The sequence below is a fragment of the Culex quinquefasciatus genome, chromosome 2, assembly GCF_015732765.1.
Source record: "Culex quinquefasciatus strain JHB chromosome 2, VPISU_Cqui_1.0_pri_paternal, whole genome shotgun sequence".
In the NCBI taxonomy this organism is placed as follows: domain Eukaryota; kingdom Metazoa; phylum Arthropoda; class Insecta; order Diptera; family Culicidae; genus Culex; species Culex quinquefasciatus.
In genome coordinates, this window is record NC_051862.1 from 201363965 (window position 1) to 201380302 (window position 16338).

Consider the following 16338-nt stretch of genomic DNA (forward strand, 5'->3'; position numbering starts at 1 on the left):
GTATTCTTTTCACGACTTTCAGGTGATACCAATCCTGCAAACTCTGTACAACGCACCCGACAGCACTTCCCATCATATCTACATGTCCCTGATTGTGCTGCTGATTCTGAGCGAGGACGACAACTTCAACAAGAGTGTCCACGAGATTGTAAGCACGTCAGCCATGCAATTACCGTTTGATCTCTTAACAAATCGTCTCTTTCTCAAGATTCTCAAAAACATCACGTGGTACACGGAGCGCTCGATCAGCGAAATCTCGCTCGGCGGCCTGCTCATCCTGGTCGTCATCCGGACCATCCAGTACAACATGCTGAAGATGCGCGACAAGTATCTGCACACCAACTGTCTGGCGGCACTGGCCAACATGTCCGGCCAGTTCCGCTCTCTGCATCCGTACGTGGCCCAGCGACTGGTTAGTCTGTTTGAGACGCTCGCGAAGAAGCACGCCCGCCTTGATCAGCAGCTGAGGCAACCTGCGGCGGTGGCGGCCAACGGGGATGCGGCGGCAGTGGTGGCCGTTCCGATTGTCGCCGGATCCAATCCGGACGATATGGTAGGTTCTTTCTTTATACTATTGTTAGTTTTATTGGCTGGAACATGATTGCGTCACGTGCTTCAGTTGCAGGATCTGTCCGTGCTGGAGGAGGTGCTGCGGATGGTGCTGGAGATTCTCAACTCGTGTCTGTCGCACCAGCTGGTGTACTGTCCGAACCTGGTGTACACGCTGCTGTACAAGCGTAACGTCTTCGAGGCCTTCCGGAGCCACTCGGCTTTCAGGATATCATCCAGAATATCGATATGGTGAGTGGTTTTTCTTTTCCAATTTGATTTATGGAAATTTTGAGATGATAATTTCAGAAGAATAGTTCAGTTTGATGGCAATTAAAAAAAAATGGAGCTGATTTTTCAGATACATTTTTAACTTTTTGTTGGTCACCAAAAATCCATTTTCTAACTAAGGCCGTTTCAAATATTTTTTAAAGTTTATGTCACCCCCCTCCCCTTTCAAAATTGGTCCGAAAAATCAGGGGGCAATTTTTTTTCAACAAACTTCAAAACTTTAAAGAAAATAAAAGTCAAATCAACTGAAAACAATCTAAAACGCATTTTTCTGCATTGATTTTTGTCAATATTTAGGTATTTTGGAAACTAATGATTGCAAAACAACTGGACAGATGTAAAATGCATTTTTAAACACTTTTTCATTCAAATGTTAAAATCGTGGCTCGTAAATTCATTTTTTACCTTTAAAAAACGTCAACAAAAGTAAAAAAGACAGAACGAAGTTTGTCGGGTAAGGCTTGTTTAATACATAATCATTTTAAAAATCAAGTTTTAAATTTTCGGTTTTCAATAAAAATATTCGCTTTAAGACATCATTTAGGCGCAAAATTAATTACCTTTCCATTTCATCCGGTCCGCGACGGCTTTTTGAAATAGTTCTTTGACCGGCCATTTAGGCTGTTCATGAAATATTAAATAAATAAATTGAATGTCTGAATTAAAAAAAAATAGCTTGAGATCAAATTTTAACATATTATAACAACATTCTTCAATTGTTATAATTTCTATATTGATATTTTTAAAATGGAAAATGGTGCAAGAAAACAAACTTATGACACTAAAGTCAATTTTCTTTCAGTTTTAACTGTGTTTACTTCTCATTGAAGTTTTCAATTTCAACTTTCTATTTTTTTTAAATAAGCAAAAACTAATGTATTTTTCCAGAAAAACTTTTCTGTGATAAAAAAGCAAATTAATCATACTGATTGCTGCAAATATGTTAAAAATATTGAAAAATCTCTTAAAATGAGTCAAGCAATTAGGGAGCAAAAAATATATTTTTTCATAAACTTTGAATTTCTAAGAATAACGAATTGAAAATGATTTAATGTATATTTATCTCGATTGTGTGTGTGTTTAAAATCATTTAAAATATTTTTTAAAAATATTTGAATTAAGATGCTCAACAACGCAAAAAGTTTTGTTTTGAAAAGGATATTCGAACCCAAATTTCGCTTGAATAAATTTTATCATGTCTGATTGATTTTTGTAATATTGTAGCGTTGAGGAAATTAAACTTGAAATATGCAACGACCATTGAAATTTGAATGGTTTTTTTTATAAAAACTTGTGTCAAGGTTTTATAATTGCAATCATCAAACACAATAACTATACAATTTTAAACAAACAAAACGTTACTTAATCCACCCTTAGGTGGTTGGTGCCTTCCTCTCATTCAAAGGGTAATGCTATCCAAAATAGACACGCTCGTGGGAAGGTCTTTAAATTACCTATCCAAAGATAGGTCGCATGATATATTTGGAATACGTTTTCATCTAAATATCTGAGAACTAGCCTCCAAAAGTGTATAAATAACTCTTAAGTGCTTATAACTTTTGATAGGGTTGTCAGATCTTCAATGTTTTGGACGCGTTGGAAAGGTCTTTTGATTACTTGTTCAACGACGGGTTGCATGATAGATCCGGACAACGTTTTCATCGTGATATCTGAGATCCGGCTTCCAAAAAGTGCATAAATAACACTTAATTGCTAATAACTTTTGATAGGGTTGTCAGATCTTCAATGTATTGGTTGCGTTGGAAAGGTCTTTTAAATACCTTTCTAAAAATGTATAGCATGCTGGGGTTTCTTACAAAAACCACCCTTTTTACAATCTTCCGGACTTTAGTCAAAATCGTTTTTTTAGCATAACTTTTGAAGTACTTTACTAAACTTCATAATTTTCAATAGGGACTTATGGGACCCCAAGACGAATCGAATGAGACCAAAACGGTCTAAATCGGTTAAGCCAGTGCTGAGATAATCGAGTGCATATTTTTGGTGCACAGACCCACATCCCTACACACACACACACACACACACACACACACACACACACACACACACACACACACACACACACACACACACACACACACACACACACACACACACACACACACACACACACACACACACACACACACACACACACACACACACACACACACACACACACACACACACACACACACACACACACACACACACACACACACACACACACACACACACACACACACACACACACACACACACACACACACACACACACACACACACACAGACATTTGCTCAGAATTCGATTCTGAGTCGATAGGTATACATGAAGGTGGGTCTAGGAGGTCTAATTGAGAAGTTCAGTTTTCGAGTGATTTTATAGCCTTTCCTCAGTAAGGTGAGGAAGGCAAAAATCAAAACTAGTCAAATAGACACATTTTTGAAAGTTATCTTTGTTTTTCATTCTTAACACTAGTTCTTTTATTTATTTACTTTAAAAGAACCCAATATTGTAAAAATAAATAAAAAATGTGTTTACTTTTTCAACTTTTATCAAATATTAGTTCCGGCCTCCACTGCTTCAGAAAAATCAGATCTGGCCCGCAGGGCCAACACGTTGGGCATCCCTGCTCTACACATTGTTTTTTTTATGGTAATAGTAATATTCTTTGGTCAAGATAATTGCAATTGATAATACTGAAAGTAGAACAAGAAAAACATAAAATAAGGTATGTAAAGTTTTTCGAAATTTGTTTGTAAAAATAGAAAAAAAATCGAAAAAATGGGCATTTTTATTGAGTTTAAGGAAGTTCATTAAAAATTCAAAGTGTCATTTTTGATCAGATTTTCAAAAGGGCCAAATATTCAGTATAACGCAATAAGAATCAAAATGGTAGTCTTAGTTCCACAATTATCTCAATATATTTTTTAAAAAGATTAGAATTTCACAAATGCTTTTTTAGCAATGAAAATTGGACCATTAGTTGCTAAGATATTATCATTTTGAAATAGAGAGCTGTTTAGGTAAGACTTAAGTGAAACTTTGAAATGCAGGCCAAGGGTGCATGATACTGATGATACTCGTCGGTTGACACACCTAGGCGAGGAACATCCCAAAAGAGCCCAACTACATCCGTAGTGCTGTTTGGACAAAACAGCATGGCTCTGGTTCCTTGCAAGTGTCCTATTTTCTTACCTCCACGTTGGCTTGGTTTAGTCATCATGATGACAAGGTGTAACCTAGCTGGTGGCCTGTGGAAACGACTCGTAAACCTTTGACCAGCGAGGGTCAGAGTAGAGACGGCTAGAAGAAAGGGGCGCGACAATGTGGGAAAGGAAAGTAATTTGTGATTGTAGACGGTATTGTTTTGATTCGCAGTATGTTGAGTCAACTGCTGTGGATGTACCTGAAACATCGCACAACGGGGTTTCTCTTCTCTTCATTCTCAGCTACCACCTATCTTCTGGCTATTTTGTTTCACTGATTTTCTAACGCGGTTTCTGTTTGCTATCCTCCATTTGATTTCGATTTTACTCATTTGATTCTCTTATTTCTCAACGCTTTTCCACTCTATTTTACCAATTGATGCTGCTGTAACAAACTTTCTGCTTTCCCTTAATTTGGCAGCGATGTCAATTTTGTTTATCATGTGCCTTTTCTTTATTTATCTATTTGAATAATTTCTCATCTTCCCTGTAAATTGCCCTCAATACAATCTAAGCTTGTTTGTTACCTCTTTTTATTAACTATTGTTAATTTATATATCTACTTCATAAATTACTATCTTCCTCTTACTATTGATTCTTTACATAGTATATTTCCTTCACTGTCCATTGTTTTGAAACTTCACCTTTTTCTTAAGCAAGTGAGGTTCGAGCCCTTACTCAATTTATGGAATGGTTAAAGGATTAACACAAATATTACTATTGTACTTTTGAAAAACTTTTCTAAAATGCTTAGGACCAAAATATTGTAACACAGCACCGCGACAAAAGAAATAGCAACAGATAAACACGACTCAACAATAGGGAAGATTTCAGCAGAAAACAATACACAGTAAATAACAATTAGTTTTTGAATTCATACTGAAAATAAAACAGTTTTTGCTTTAATGAAAGTTGTTAGGCACACTATAGATGGTTAGGCGCTTATACTTACATCAAACCCTACGTAATGTACCACCCCCGGCCGAGTTAAAATGCGTAACCGGAAAAGAAGGTGTGCATGCCTGGCACGAACACTCAAAGCGTGTTCTAGCGTGCTGCTCGTACTGACTCAGAGCAAGGGTGAGATGTAGGTGTAAGGGCAGTGCGTGTTCGTCGGGAACCTAGTGCATAAGATCGGTCAAGGCCCGTTCTTACACTGAAAATTGCGAATTGCGAATTGCGAATTGCGACTTAAGTGAAACTTTGAAATCTTGTATTCGCTGTATCTCAGCAACCAGAGGACCTATCTTCAATACTTCTCAGACGAAATTTTGGGAAATTTACGATAAAGATATTTCGAAAATGATCACTTAAGGGTACACAATTTAAAAAAATCGAAAAACTGCTTTTTTAAGCCATATCTCGAAAACGGTGCACTTTATCAAAATTTCCGAAAGTACTTTTCGATTGCGAGTTCAATTTTACATTATTTTTTTAAAATCATAATTCTTCGGTCAACTTTATGCTCGCAATTCTCTATGACTCAAAAGTTGCGGATTGTTTGCTCCTAAAACTAATAAAAAGTGTCCAAAAATTGAAAAAAAGAGATCAGAAAAGATTTTTGGGCACTTGTTTTTTTTCTGAAAAGTCATCATTTCCACAATTTTGCCGAAGACACCAAATCAATCAGAAAATTCCTTCCAAAGATACAGTTTTTCAAACGTTTACGTTCAATTTAGGTACGGACAACTGCCAAAATTGTATGGATATTTGTATGGGTGAACCAACGAAACAAAATGGCTTATTTGGTCATAGGGAAGGCCCCCACAAAATTTGAACAAAATTAAAAAAAAACAAAAAAAAAGCACATAAGAGGCCAATTTCATAGAGAATTGCTAATCTTTAAATTATTTGTTGCAGAAAACATAAGATTATTGATACTTTGATTTATATAACGGGAATTCCTAGAAAATTCAATAAAACTGAAAAACTTATTTTGCAAAAATGTGGACAGGGGGATGAACGGACTGAATTTCGGATTTGGACTAAAGATTGAATTTCAAAATATTCTTTTTTTTTTTTCAAAAATGCTTGTGGTCCCTAAAAGAAATCACGCTGTAAAAGTTTTCTGAAAGTTTGCATCATGTTTTTTCAATGAAAATTCATGTTTTTTTTTATTTTTTGTTGCCTTATATTTGCTGGAAAAATTTGGAAGAAGAATAGACGAATGCGAAAAAAATGAAAAAAATTTAGTTTATTTGGAGTTAATTTTTTTTAGTGTTTTGAATTCCAACACGAATAATTAACATTGATTTTTTTGTCTAATTCATTTCCGATTTCTTTTTTCCAGGTTGTGGGATTCTTCTCGTCCCGGTTGGTGCGGGTACAGGACCAGCGGGGTGAACTGGGCGTCAACGAGGTGCTCGAGGTGATATCCAAGGGCGCGAGTCAGTGGTCCAGCGACCGGTTAAGGGTTAGTATTATCTACTGAGCAATTCCAGCTCAAATCAGGCATTTTTCTGGTACTTTTGTACCCGACCCTCTCTGATTTCAATGAAATTTTGTAGACATGTTATCCTAGGCCTATATAAGCCATTTTTGTGTATATGGAGCCAATAGTACTCGAAAATAACATTTGAGAAGGGCGTAAGGTATTTAAATATTTTTGTATTTTGTAATTTAAAAATTACTGTATCTCAAAGCCGTTGCGTCGTATCAAAAAGTGGTCAAAGACAAACTTGTAGGAAATTGGACGGGCTTTCTGAAAAAATACACTGAAACAAAAATACACGCCACATCTATGAGATTTTTTGATTTTAAAGTCTAAAACTTAAATTTAAAGGTGATGTCACGATTTTTTTTCGTTCAAATTTTTTGAAGAAATAGCCTAAAATGTTACCAAAAGACTGACGAAAAATGCAGGATGGTATGTCTCTTCTAAAAAAATACAAAAATCATTTACTAAAACTGTTTTTTTGAAAAGTGGTCTAAACGTCAAAATTTTTGAAAACCGGTAGTGGGAATCGATTCTCCAGACAATTTTACATAAAAGTCTCCATATTGACCATTTTCCTATCTCCAATCCTTGGGAAGATACAGCGGTTTTAAAAATAAAAATGTTGAAAAAACGGGTGTTTTGGTGATTTTTGACAATTTCTATATGACAGACTTGGTTTTTCAGTCTCGAAAATATTTTTACCGGAAAGCTCGTCCAATTTCCCATAAGATTGTCTTTGACCACTTTTCAATTGGATGTATGGGCTTACAGATATAAGCTTTATTACATTGCTAATAACTGAAAATAGAATATTTTTATCAGTGTGGTAGAAACCAGGATTTTAAATTTGCTTACGTAAATATAAAAACGATATAAATCAAAAAGCTGTCAAAGGCAATCTTATGGGAAATTGGACGAGCTTTCCGGTAAAAATATTTTCGAGACTGAAAAACCAAGTCTGTCATATAGAAATTGTCAAAAATCACCAAAACACCCGTTTTTTCAACATTTTTATTTTTAAAACCGCTGTATCTTCACAAGGATTTGAGATAGGAAAATGGTCAATATGGAGACTTTTATGCAAAATTGTCTGGAGAATCGATTCCCACTACCGGTTTTCAAAAATTTTAACGTTTAGACCACTTTTCAAAAAAACAGTTTTAGTAAATGATTTTTGTATTTTTTTAGGAGAGACATACCATCCTGCATTTTTCGTCAGTCTTTTGGTAACATTTTAGGCTATTTCTTCAAAAAATTTGAACGAAAAAAAATCGTGACATCACCTTTAAATTTAAGTTTTAGACTTTAAAATCAAAAAATCTTATAGATGTGGCGTGTATTTTTGTTTCAGTGTATTTTTTCAGAAAGCCCGTCCAATTTCCTACAAGTTTGTCTTTGACCACTTTTTGATACGACGCAACGGCTTTGAGATACAGTAATTTTTAAATTACAAAATACAAAAATATTTAAATACCTTACGCCCTTCTCAAATGTTATTTTCGAGTACTATTGGCTCCATATACACAAAAATGGCTTATATAGGCCTAGGATAACATGTCTACAAAGTTTCATTGAAATCGGAGAGGGTCAGGTACAAAAGTACCAGAAAAATGCCTGATTTGAGCTGGAATTGCTCTACTTCAAACCATAGAACTAACGCTAAAAATCGGCTTTTCTTCCCGCAGAAATTTCCCGACCTCAAGTTCAAGTACGTCGAGGAGGACGCCCCGGAGGAGTTCTTCATCCCGTACGTGTGGACGCTCGTTTGCAAGGCCGGCTGTGTGCACTTTAGCTCGGAGTCGATCCGGGGCGTCACGACGGAAATCGGCTGTTAACAGCTTCGGCGCTTGCGACGACGACGACGACGATGACGCTGCTTCCTCTCGAAGCCACTTTGTGAAAGTGATTCGGAAACAAACAGAACAGTACAGAATGGATCTTACCAGAAGAGTTATATGAATTATATAATATATTGAAAACGAGCAGTTTGTTTTAGGAGATTTGCAAATCGGTAGCATTCCTTGGCAACTACAATTGGTTGATTTTAAAATGTGTTTTTGTTTCGGTGCATTTCTTGTCTCTTTCCAAACAAAAAAAGCATAATTTTGTCCCGAGTTTCTGTAAATAATCCTGTTTCTGATATGTAATCTTTTGTTTCAAAATGGTAATTTTAAGTGTTGTTGCAATAATTTTCTAATGTTTCTGTTTAAAATAATTTAGTGCGTACGAAAAATCGTAGACGTCTCTAGAACAGAAAAAGAGCTGTAAACTAATCTTATATTCTTTACTAAAAAAGTGAAATCCAAACTTGCGAGAAACCTTCAGTATGACAACAATGATTGTAAAAACAAACTTTGAAGAGTAGGATTTAGTAGGACTAACATTTAAGCAGAATCAAAACCCCTTAAAAAAGCAAATAATATACAAGACGGATGTACTAAAACAAAACTTGAAAAACCCCAGAAATGTGGTGCGTTTCACTTGGCGAATCGAAAATCGAAACGAGAGCTCGCGGAAACCTTCGAAAAGACAAAAGTAAAAGTCGAACGGTCACTTACATTTTAGTTAAAACGAAAAATATTTATTCAATAAATACCTTAAACATTCTTAAAACGAAAAACATTGTTGCGTGTATAATTATTACAGTTACTTTCCGATAACTTAAAGCCTAAAAAGTATCACTTGGTGGGGCGGGGAAAAAGGAGGAAAGCAATTTCTCTCTCTCTTTTTATCTTCTCTTGGGACGGCGCACTTTTTTTTTTCTCTGTCTTAGATTTGTACCACGTGGCGTGTTGGTTGGTTTGCTGCTGGTTTTGAGATGGGCGAACTCCAAACGATCACACTCCCTTGCACGTGTCCATGCACTTTTCGTAGGTCATGAAGTTGTTCGCGTTGCCGTCGCAGCCGCCGAACGTGAACTCGTGGCAGCTCTTGGACTCGGGGTCGTATCTGGAAGAGGGAGATAAAAAAGGATTACTACCTAGAATAAATGTCTTTTTATGGAATGTGTTAGAAAAATTATGTTAATTTTTTTAAAGAATGAGATATGGTTTTTAAATTATTTTGTTAACTTTTTTTGTTCAGAGAAGGACTCTGGAATACTCAAAACAAAGAAGCCGTTTCATTCTGATCATATTGGTGTCTCCAGAAAAATTGGAATCATCGATTAGAAGAATTAGTGAAAAATAGTTACACTTGGAATATTTAAAGTTAACCCATTTGTTATAATCATTTTGTGTGTGTGTATGTGTTACCAATCGAATATCCATTGACTGGCAGCGAAATGTTGGGAAAGTAGTTTGTTGAATAATTAATTACTGAGCGCTGCACAGAGCAAACAAGATGAGTCGTTCGAATGATAATCATTTCATCGTTGTCGAGGTATCTTGTCGCTCGTGCATTTTGGGCCAATTGAGTTAGGAATGCCATTTTGTGCAGCTCTCAATGCCTTTCACTGATGACCTTCACAGATCCCCAAAATTAGATTTTGATCTTGAGACAATCAACAAAACCGAAAAAAACCCGTTCAATTGATGAAAGTGCGACAACTGGCCAAAGGGATTTTAGTCAGAACGCGTTTGACACACGTACTTGCCCGAGTATTATGAACATTTGCAATTACATATAACTCGGGAATCAGGCAACCAAATATACCCAAATTTCCGGACAGTGCACAGATGGTCAACCAAACAAAACGTGTTTGTTATTGAAATTAACATAATTACGCGTTTTTTTTCGGAACGTCAAAAAGTGTCGTGTGACAAGATAGCCATTTGGCCACTTTCAGAGTGTAGTTATTTCAATGAATTTGTAAAGTTTAAGAGGATTTTTCAAGGGCAAATTTCAACATTTTTTTCAGAATATGTAAATTGAAATATGTATACGATATTGGTACAGTTCAAATATCTCAAATCAGTTGCAAAGTAACCGCCGACCTTACAAGTCGCATTATCAACGCCAGTCCGCAGTTTGTGTGCGCGTCGCCGCTTTTTTTTAAATGTGCACCGTAGACAAAAACAGTCAACTCCAAACCCAACCAAGCCCGAAGCTTGTAAAAAAAATCCTCGCAGACCTTCAAGTAAACCATGAAAACTTGCGAGCATTGCAATTATGCAATAGAAGAAGAATAGCCGTGTTGCAGTTCGCCGACTCAGCAGTGGCCTCGTCCATCATCGACAAATCTCTGGTATATCAGGGTTGCAAAATCCCGATTTACCTGGACAACAACGCTACGGAAGTTCGTGTGCTTGACCTACCTCTAGGCATAAGCAATGACGACGTAGTAAAAGTGATGAGTAAATACGGCGAAATTTTGACCATCACCAACGACCGCTGGATTAACTTCTTCCCAGGAATCCCAAATGGAGTTCGGACCCTGCGGATGTTGCTGAAACAGCCAACGCCGAAATCAATCACTGTAAACAATGCTGCTGCAACAGTGACGATTATAGGCAAAAAATCGCTTTGCAAACTCAAAGCAAAGAACAAAAAATGTGCGGATTCAACTAAAAAGGTGAACCAAAAAAGCAGTACACCACCGATTGAATTTGAGCCAAGTAGCAGCAGCAGCAGCAGTAAAAGCAACAACAGTAAATCAGACCAACATCCAATGCAACCAAGTCAAATTGACGAAGAAGACAACGATGGATTTGAGACCGTGCTTTCTAAGCACACTCGCAAAACCCGGAAACGCCTTCAAGCATATTTGGACGCGGATGACGAATTGACGACAAAACGAAGAGAGATGGCTGAAGAAGAAACAACAGATGAAGAAGACGAAGATGTCATAAAAGCAAAATATTATAGGAATAAGTGTTATGAGATAACTGTTAAATCCCTGGAGGAAGAGGACGAAGATAAAATTGAAGAACTTGATAATTTAAGATCAAAATTTTCCGCTAAATATTTGCAACATAGACAGAAATCGTTAGAAAAAAGGCATGGTAAAAATTATTGAAATATAGCCAGACAAGTGATTTAAAACTCTGTAACCTTTCCTCTTCCACTATCCACCTTGAAGAGATGAATGCACAATGGTGTAAAGTCTCTATAATAAAACAAAAAAAAAATATCTCAAATATCGGAAGGCCTCGGAAAAATTTCACTTATATAATCGAAAACTCGAACAAACCACGAAATAAATAAATAATTTTTCGTTGGCTTATTTTCAGGGCTGCGGAGTCGGGTCATATTTCAAACGACTCCGACTCCGACTCCGGCTTTCTGGGATTAGCCGACTCCGACTCCGACTCCAGCTCCGGCTTTCAGATCCAACCGACTCCGACTCCAACTTCGGCCCACCAACTCTAGTCGATTCTGACTCCGACTCCAGCTTTCAAAAAATGGTTGGCTCCGACTCCAAATATTTTGAAATATTTCAAAAGTTAGTTTAGTATAATTTCGGAAACATTGATAAATAGGATTATTTATAAACTCTTTAAGTGGAAAAAACCGGAAAATAGTTTCTAGTTCTACAAGTTTTAGACGTTATTGAAACAGAAATAAAATAAAAACGCCAGTTTTGAATGCATTTTCAGAAGAACAGTTTGGTAAGTAAATTTGGATTCATTTACTTAACCCAAAGTTATCATTAAATTGATTAAAAGCTAAAATATTTAATTGTTATTTTTTAATGATCAATGAAGCTGGCCTTAATGATTGATTTAACATGTAAATTCAATTTGCTCACTTTTAAGTTGACATTTATAAGAAGCACAGTGACTATCATAGTCACCTTGTATCTTTAAATAACAATTTTAAACGAAACTATTTTTTGAAGCTCCATTGATATTTTTAAGACGTACATGAAGATCACGCCAAGGCTGAAGAAGTTTATTATTACAAATCAATGTATCTTAAAAAATCTTCGTGGTAAGAACGCTTAAGGGGTCCTTTTCAAATATCCGTGACCTAGAAAATCTTTTACCTCGGAATGTTGATTTCATTTGAATTATTTTTTTTTATATATTTAAAAGGAGGCGCGCGATACTTCTTGCATCTTCAGCTAAAACGAAGCTTTATGAATGGTCGTGCGCCTCCATAAAAATATATGAAAAAACTCAGAATTGGATGAAAAACAAAGTTCCACAGGATAAATATCTAAATAGTTTGCCTAAGGATCAACATTCTCAGACAGCTTTATTTTTTTTGTACAAAGTTATAAACAAAATGCGCATGTTGAGTTCCAAGTAATAGATTGTTATAATCGTTGAATATTTGTTGGAAGAGTTATCCTGTCAGTGATGTTTTTGTTTTCGATTTCCATAAATAGTGATTATTATTTATATTTTTTTGATGTACCTCGTAACTTTTTTCCTGAACATGGATTTACTTAAAACAACCAAGACATTCACTATCGGGGTATAAGATGACTGTGTGTGTACTTTTTTCAGAAAGAACTAGATTAAATTTGGTCAAATTTGAGTTTAAATGGTACATAAATATTGGCAAAAGGATGCAGTCAAAAATCAATTAAATATTATTATCATTATTTTTTTATTATTTTTTTATTGTTTTTATTTTTTTAGTTATGATGATATTACATACTTGGGTAAGAGCTGATTAACAGATTATCAGTGATCTCTAAAAAAAAATAAAAATGGCAACGCAACGCAGCGAATGCAACTTGAAAAAAACTAATTTAAAAATATAAGAAGTTTTGTAAATTAATCTATTTTATAGCAAAAACCAAAAAAATAAAAAATAAAAATATTTTTTGTTGAATTTAAGATAACGCCGACTCCGACTCCAACTCCGGGTAATCAGAAATTTTCGGCTCCGACTCCGACTCCAGCTAATAAAATTTAGCCGAGTCCGGCTCCGACTCCGACTCCAGCTGTTCGAGTTTTTACGACTCCGACTCCGACTCCAGGCTTTCCAAAAAGACCCGACTCCACCGACTCCGGCTCCGACTCCGACTCCACAGCCCTGCTTTTTTTTGATAACGCTCTACACAGCTAATGAAAAGTTGAATTTTAAAATGTTCAACATTTAGTTGATTGAATATTACCTCTTTTTTGAGTAATACGTCTCAAAAAAATTGTAAAAATGTAAACCTGATGAAAATTTATCAGAATTTGATGAAAATTCACCAAATTCCTGATGTTATATTACACAATTTTTGACACTAAATCTGTCACCATTTCCGGATGAATATTATCATAGTTTTGTTCTGTGTAATATGACCCTAACACTAATTAAAATTACTATGATGAAATATTAAAAATGATGTATTTGGTATGCAAACAGGCTATCAACCACTCAAATCTTATAGCAAAAAAAAAAAAAAACTCGAATTTTATGATAAAAGCAAGCACATTAAAAAAAACGATAGGCTCGCGATTCGATTATTCAATGCCCCATAATTGAGTCTAAAAAAATATTATGTTTACAAATATTCTACAATGCGATGAAGCATCGAAAGTAAAAAAAATGATTAAAAAATGAGAGAGAAAAATAATATTTTTCAATTAAATTTGAAATTTTAAAGAAATTTCTAAAGCAATGATTTGGAATCTTATATTGATAAATGGTTAAAGATGCACAGCAGCTCAAAAAGTAATTTTTAATCCAAGCTAATGTCTTACAAAAAAAAAAAAAAACTATGTCACCTCAACCAGAGTCGAGGAACCTTTACTTTAAAAATATGATCAAAAATTTTATCCATGAAGTTATAAGTTTATTCAGAATCATTGTTTCATATAATTTTGAACACAACAAAATATAAAAACAAATAAGCAGTATAATACATGAAGCTTATTTGCAGCACTTCTATTTGATTTTGTTGATTTGATGATTTTTTATGTTTAACATTAGGCTAGTACAAATTTTATTTAAAGTTTCAATGTTGGCCCGAAAAATCAGGGGGCGAAAAGAATAATTAAGTGCAATTAGTTAAAATCAATTTAAAATGAATTCCCCTGCGTTTAGAATCATTTTTAGTATGTTTGGGTTGATTTAAAAATCTCTTGATTTTTTGAAAATTTTCGATGTCTACTATCGCTAAAGTTTTTTTTTCGCTAAAATTTTTGTTTTCGTCAAATTTTACATTTTTTGAAAACTTTTATTGCAAAACAATTGAACTAGTGTAAAATACATTTTAAAACACTTTTTCCATGCAAATGTTGAAACTATGGCATGTTATTTTAATATTTATATTTTTTTATTTTTTTGCCCCCCCTCCCTTGACTCCGGCCAGAGCCGAGGGACAAAAACTTTTAAAAATATTTGCATTGGCCTTATGATTAACATTATTTTTTGTTTAAACATTCTTTTCATCCATTGCACTAGAAAAAAAACAGATTTTGGTAGCACCCTTCCCAGAGGGCACTGGAGGTGATTTCCGGTTGCAAAATGTTTGTTTTAAAAAGCTTGGGCAGAACTTTTTAAAGCCTTCTGGATCAAATATGATTTTGTTTGTAATTAACTGTTCACAACTTGGAAGAACATTGTAACGCTGTAAAATTACAAAAAAAAGCTTAGTGTTAAAATTTTTGTTCTAAATGAAAAGATAAATTTTCCGAGTTATTGCAGTTTCGTATGGGACACTAAATTTGTCTTCTAATGGCAATTATGTTATAAAAAAAACTCCCAAGCTTTTGAATTTTTTTTTGATTTTTTGTTAAATGAAAAAAATTTTTTTTTGTTTTAAGTACGCCATCAATTTTAATTAAGCGTTTAATTAAACATTAAAAACTTCGACAGCAAATTTCCAAATCATAACCATTTCTGGTGGTTTTCACGTGGTTTGGGGGTGGTCCCTAACGAAAGTGATCAATCATGACTAACCACTTTATGAAAATACTCGCAAGTTGGATTGGAAATCAAGTAAATTGTCTTTAGATTCACTTTTTTTTTCGATGAAATGATTTCTTTAATTTGAAGAAGCATTCACTTCAAGCATCAAAACAGCTTCTCTTCACAACACTCCAAACAGTCCATATCACATTTCACTTCCTATTTCATCAAGACGTCAGCAAACTATCATTGCTACCAACTTTCACCACTTGTACCACATCTGCATCTGCACATTTGCATGCAAATGCCACATTTCCCCCTATCATCTCTTCGACTCACCTCCACCGTGGCAGCAGCGCCCGGCACACTCCCTTCCGCAGCGGAAGTTTGCACTTTTCATTCTTGACACCACTTCCGGCTGGCTGCTCGACCCGATTGCTGGTCTGCAGCTGCTGCAGCGGGGCCGAACCCTCCCGCTTCTGGTGTCGGCCATCGTCAAACTCGTCGTAATCACTCAGGTATTCCAACATTTTGTAGAACATCTTGCCACCCTCGGCCGTCAGCTGGTCCCACACGTCCACCGGTTTGGCCTCGCCGGGACACGTGGCCACCAGCAGTCCCAGGATCACCGCCACACCGAAGCCGAACCACCGGGAATTTGCGAAATACATTTTCGTTTGGTTTGTTTTTTTTTTTCGATGGATTGTCCTTGCCAAACTTTCCACAGACGACGGATCACTTCACTGTCTTCACCGAATCAAATGTTGTCGTTGATCACAAGAGGTTGATCGTTTCACTTCGCGACTCGAACTGGCGCTGGTTCGGTGCCGTTACGCGCATCTTATATATTTATTTCGCCCCTTTTCGAACCACACTACCAGAAAATTCCCGCCATTTCTTGAGCGCGAGAGGGTGCGAGAGAGAGAGTGGAGAGTTGGTTGACGATCGCCGAAGATCGCGTGCATTTTTGTCGTCGTTATGCTGGTTGGCCTACCGTTATATGGGGCTACGGTAATTGAAAGAATTTTCTGGAATTTGGAGAAGCTTCGATATATTTTTTTTTTACTTATGGGTAGTGTGTTCGTGAGCGGCCAAGGATGTAAGCATTTCGGAGA

At 35.8% G+C, this 16338-nt stretch overlaps 2 protein-coding genes across 2 annotated transcripts in view; one reads left to right on the forward strand and one right to left on the reverse strand.

Annotated features, from left to right (window-relative positions):
- The window catches only part of LOC6036134 (dymeclin), a 44389-nt gene extending 35490 nt beyond the window's left edge, over positions 1-8899 (forward strand). The window contains 6 exon segments of the mRNA XM_001846175.2: positions 23-148; positions 209-553; positions 620-764; positions 767-801; positions 6341-6463; positions 8173-8899. Coding sequence (XP_001846227.2) covers positions 23-148; positions 209-553; positions 620-764; positions 767-801; positions 6341-6463; positions 8173-8322 — 924 coding nt within the window. The 3' untranslated portion in view covers positions 8323-8899.
- Positions 8900-9046: 147 nt separating this feature from the next.
- On the reverse strand, positions 9047-16034 carry LOC6036135 (tissue factor pathway inhibitor). The gene is made up of 2 exons (XM_001846176.2): positions 15563-16034; positions 9047-9436 (listed from the first exon to the last, which is right to left on the reverse strand). The coding sequence occupies exons 1-2, from the start codon at positions 15892-15894 to the stop codon at positions 9325-9327; spliced, it is 444 nt and encodes a 147-aa protein (XP_001846228.1). The 5' UTR covers positions 15895-16034; the 3' UTR covers positions 9047-9324.
- Between the last annotated feature and the right edge of the window lie 304 nt (positions 16035-16338).

Bases quoted from the DNA above. Each gene is read 5' to 3' on its own strand.
- LOC6036135 (XM_001846176.2), bottom strand. From the start codon at position 15,894: ATGTATTTCGCAAATTCCCGGTGGTTCGGCTTCGGTGTGGCGGTGATC. The intron at 9,437-15,562 runs GTGAGTCGAAGA...TCCCTCTTCCAG, and splicing joins GCGCTGCTGCCACGGTGGAG to ATACGACCCCGAGTCCAAGA.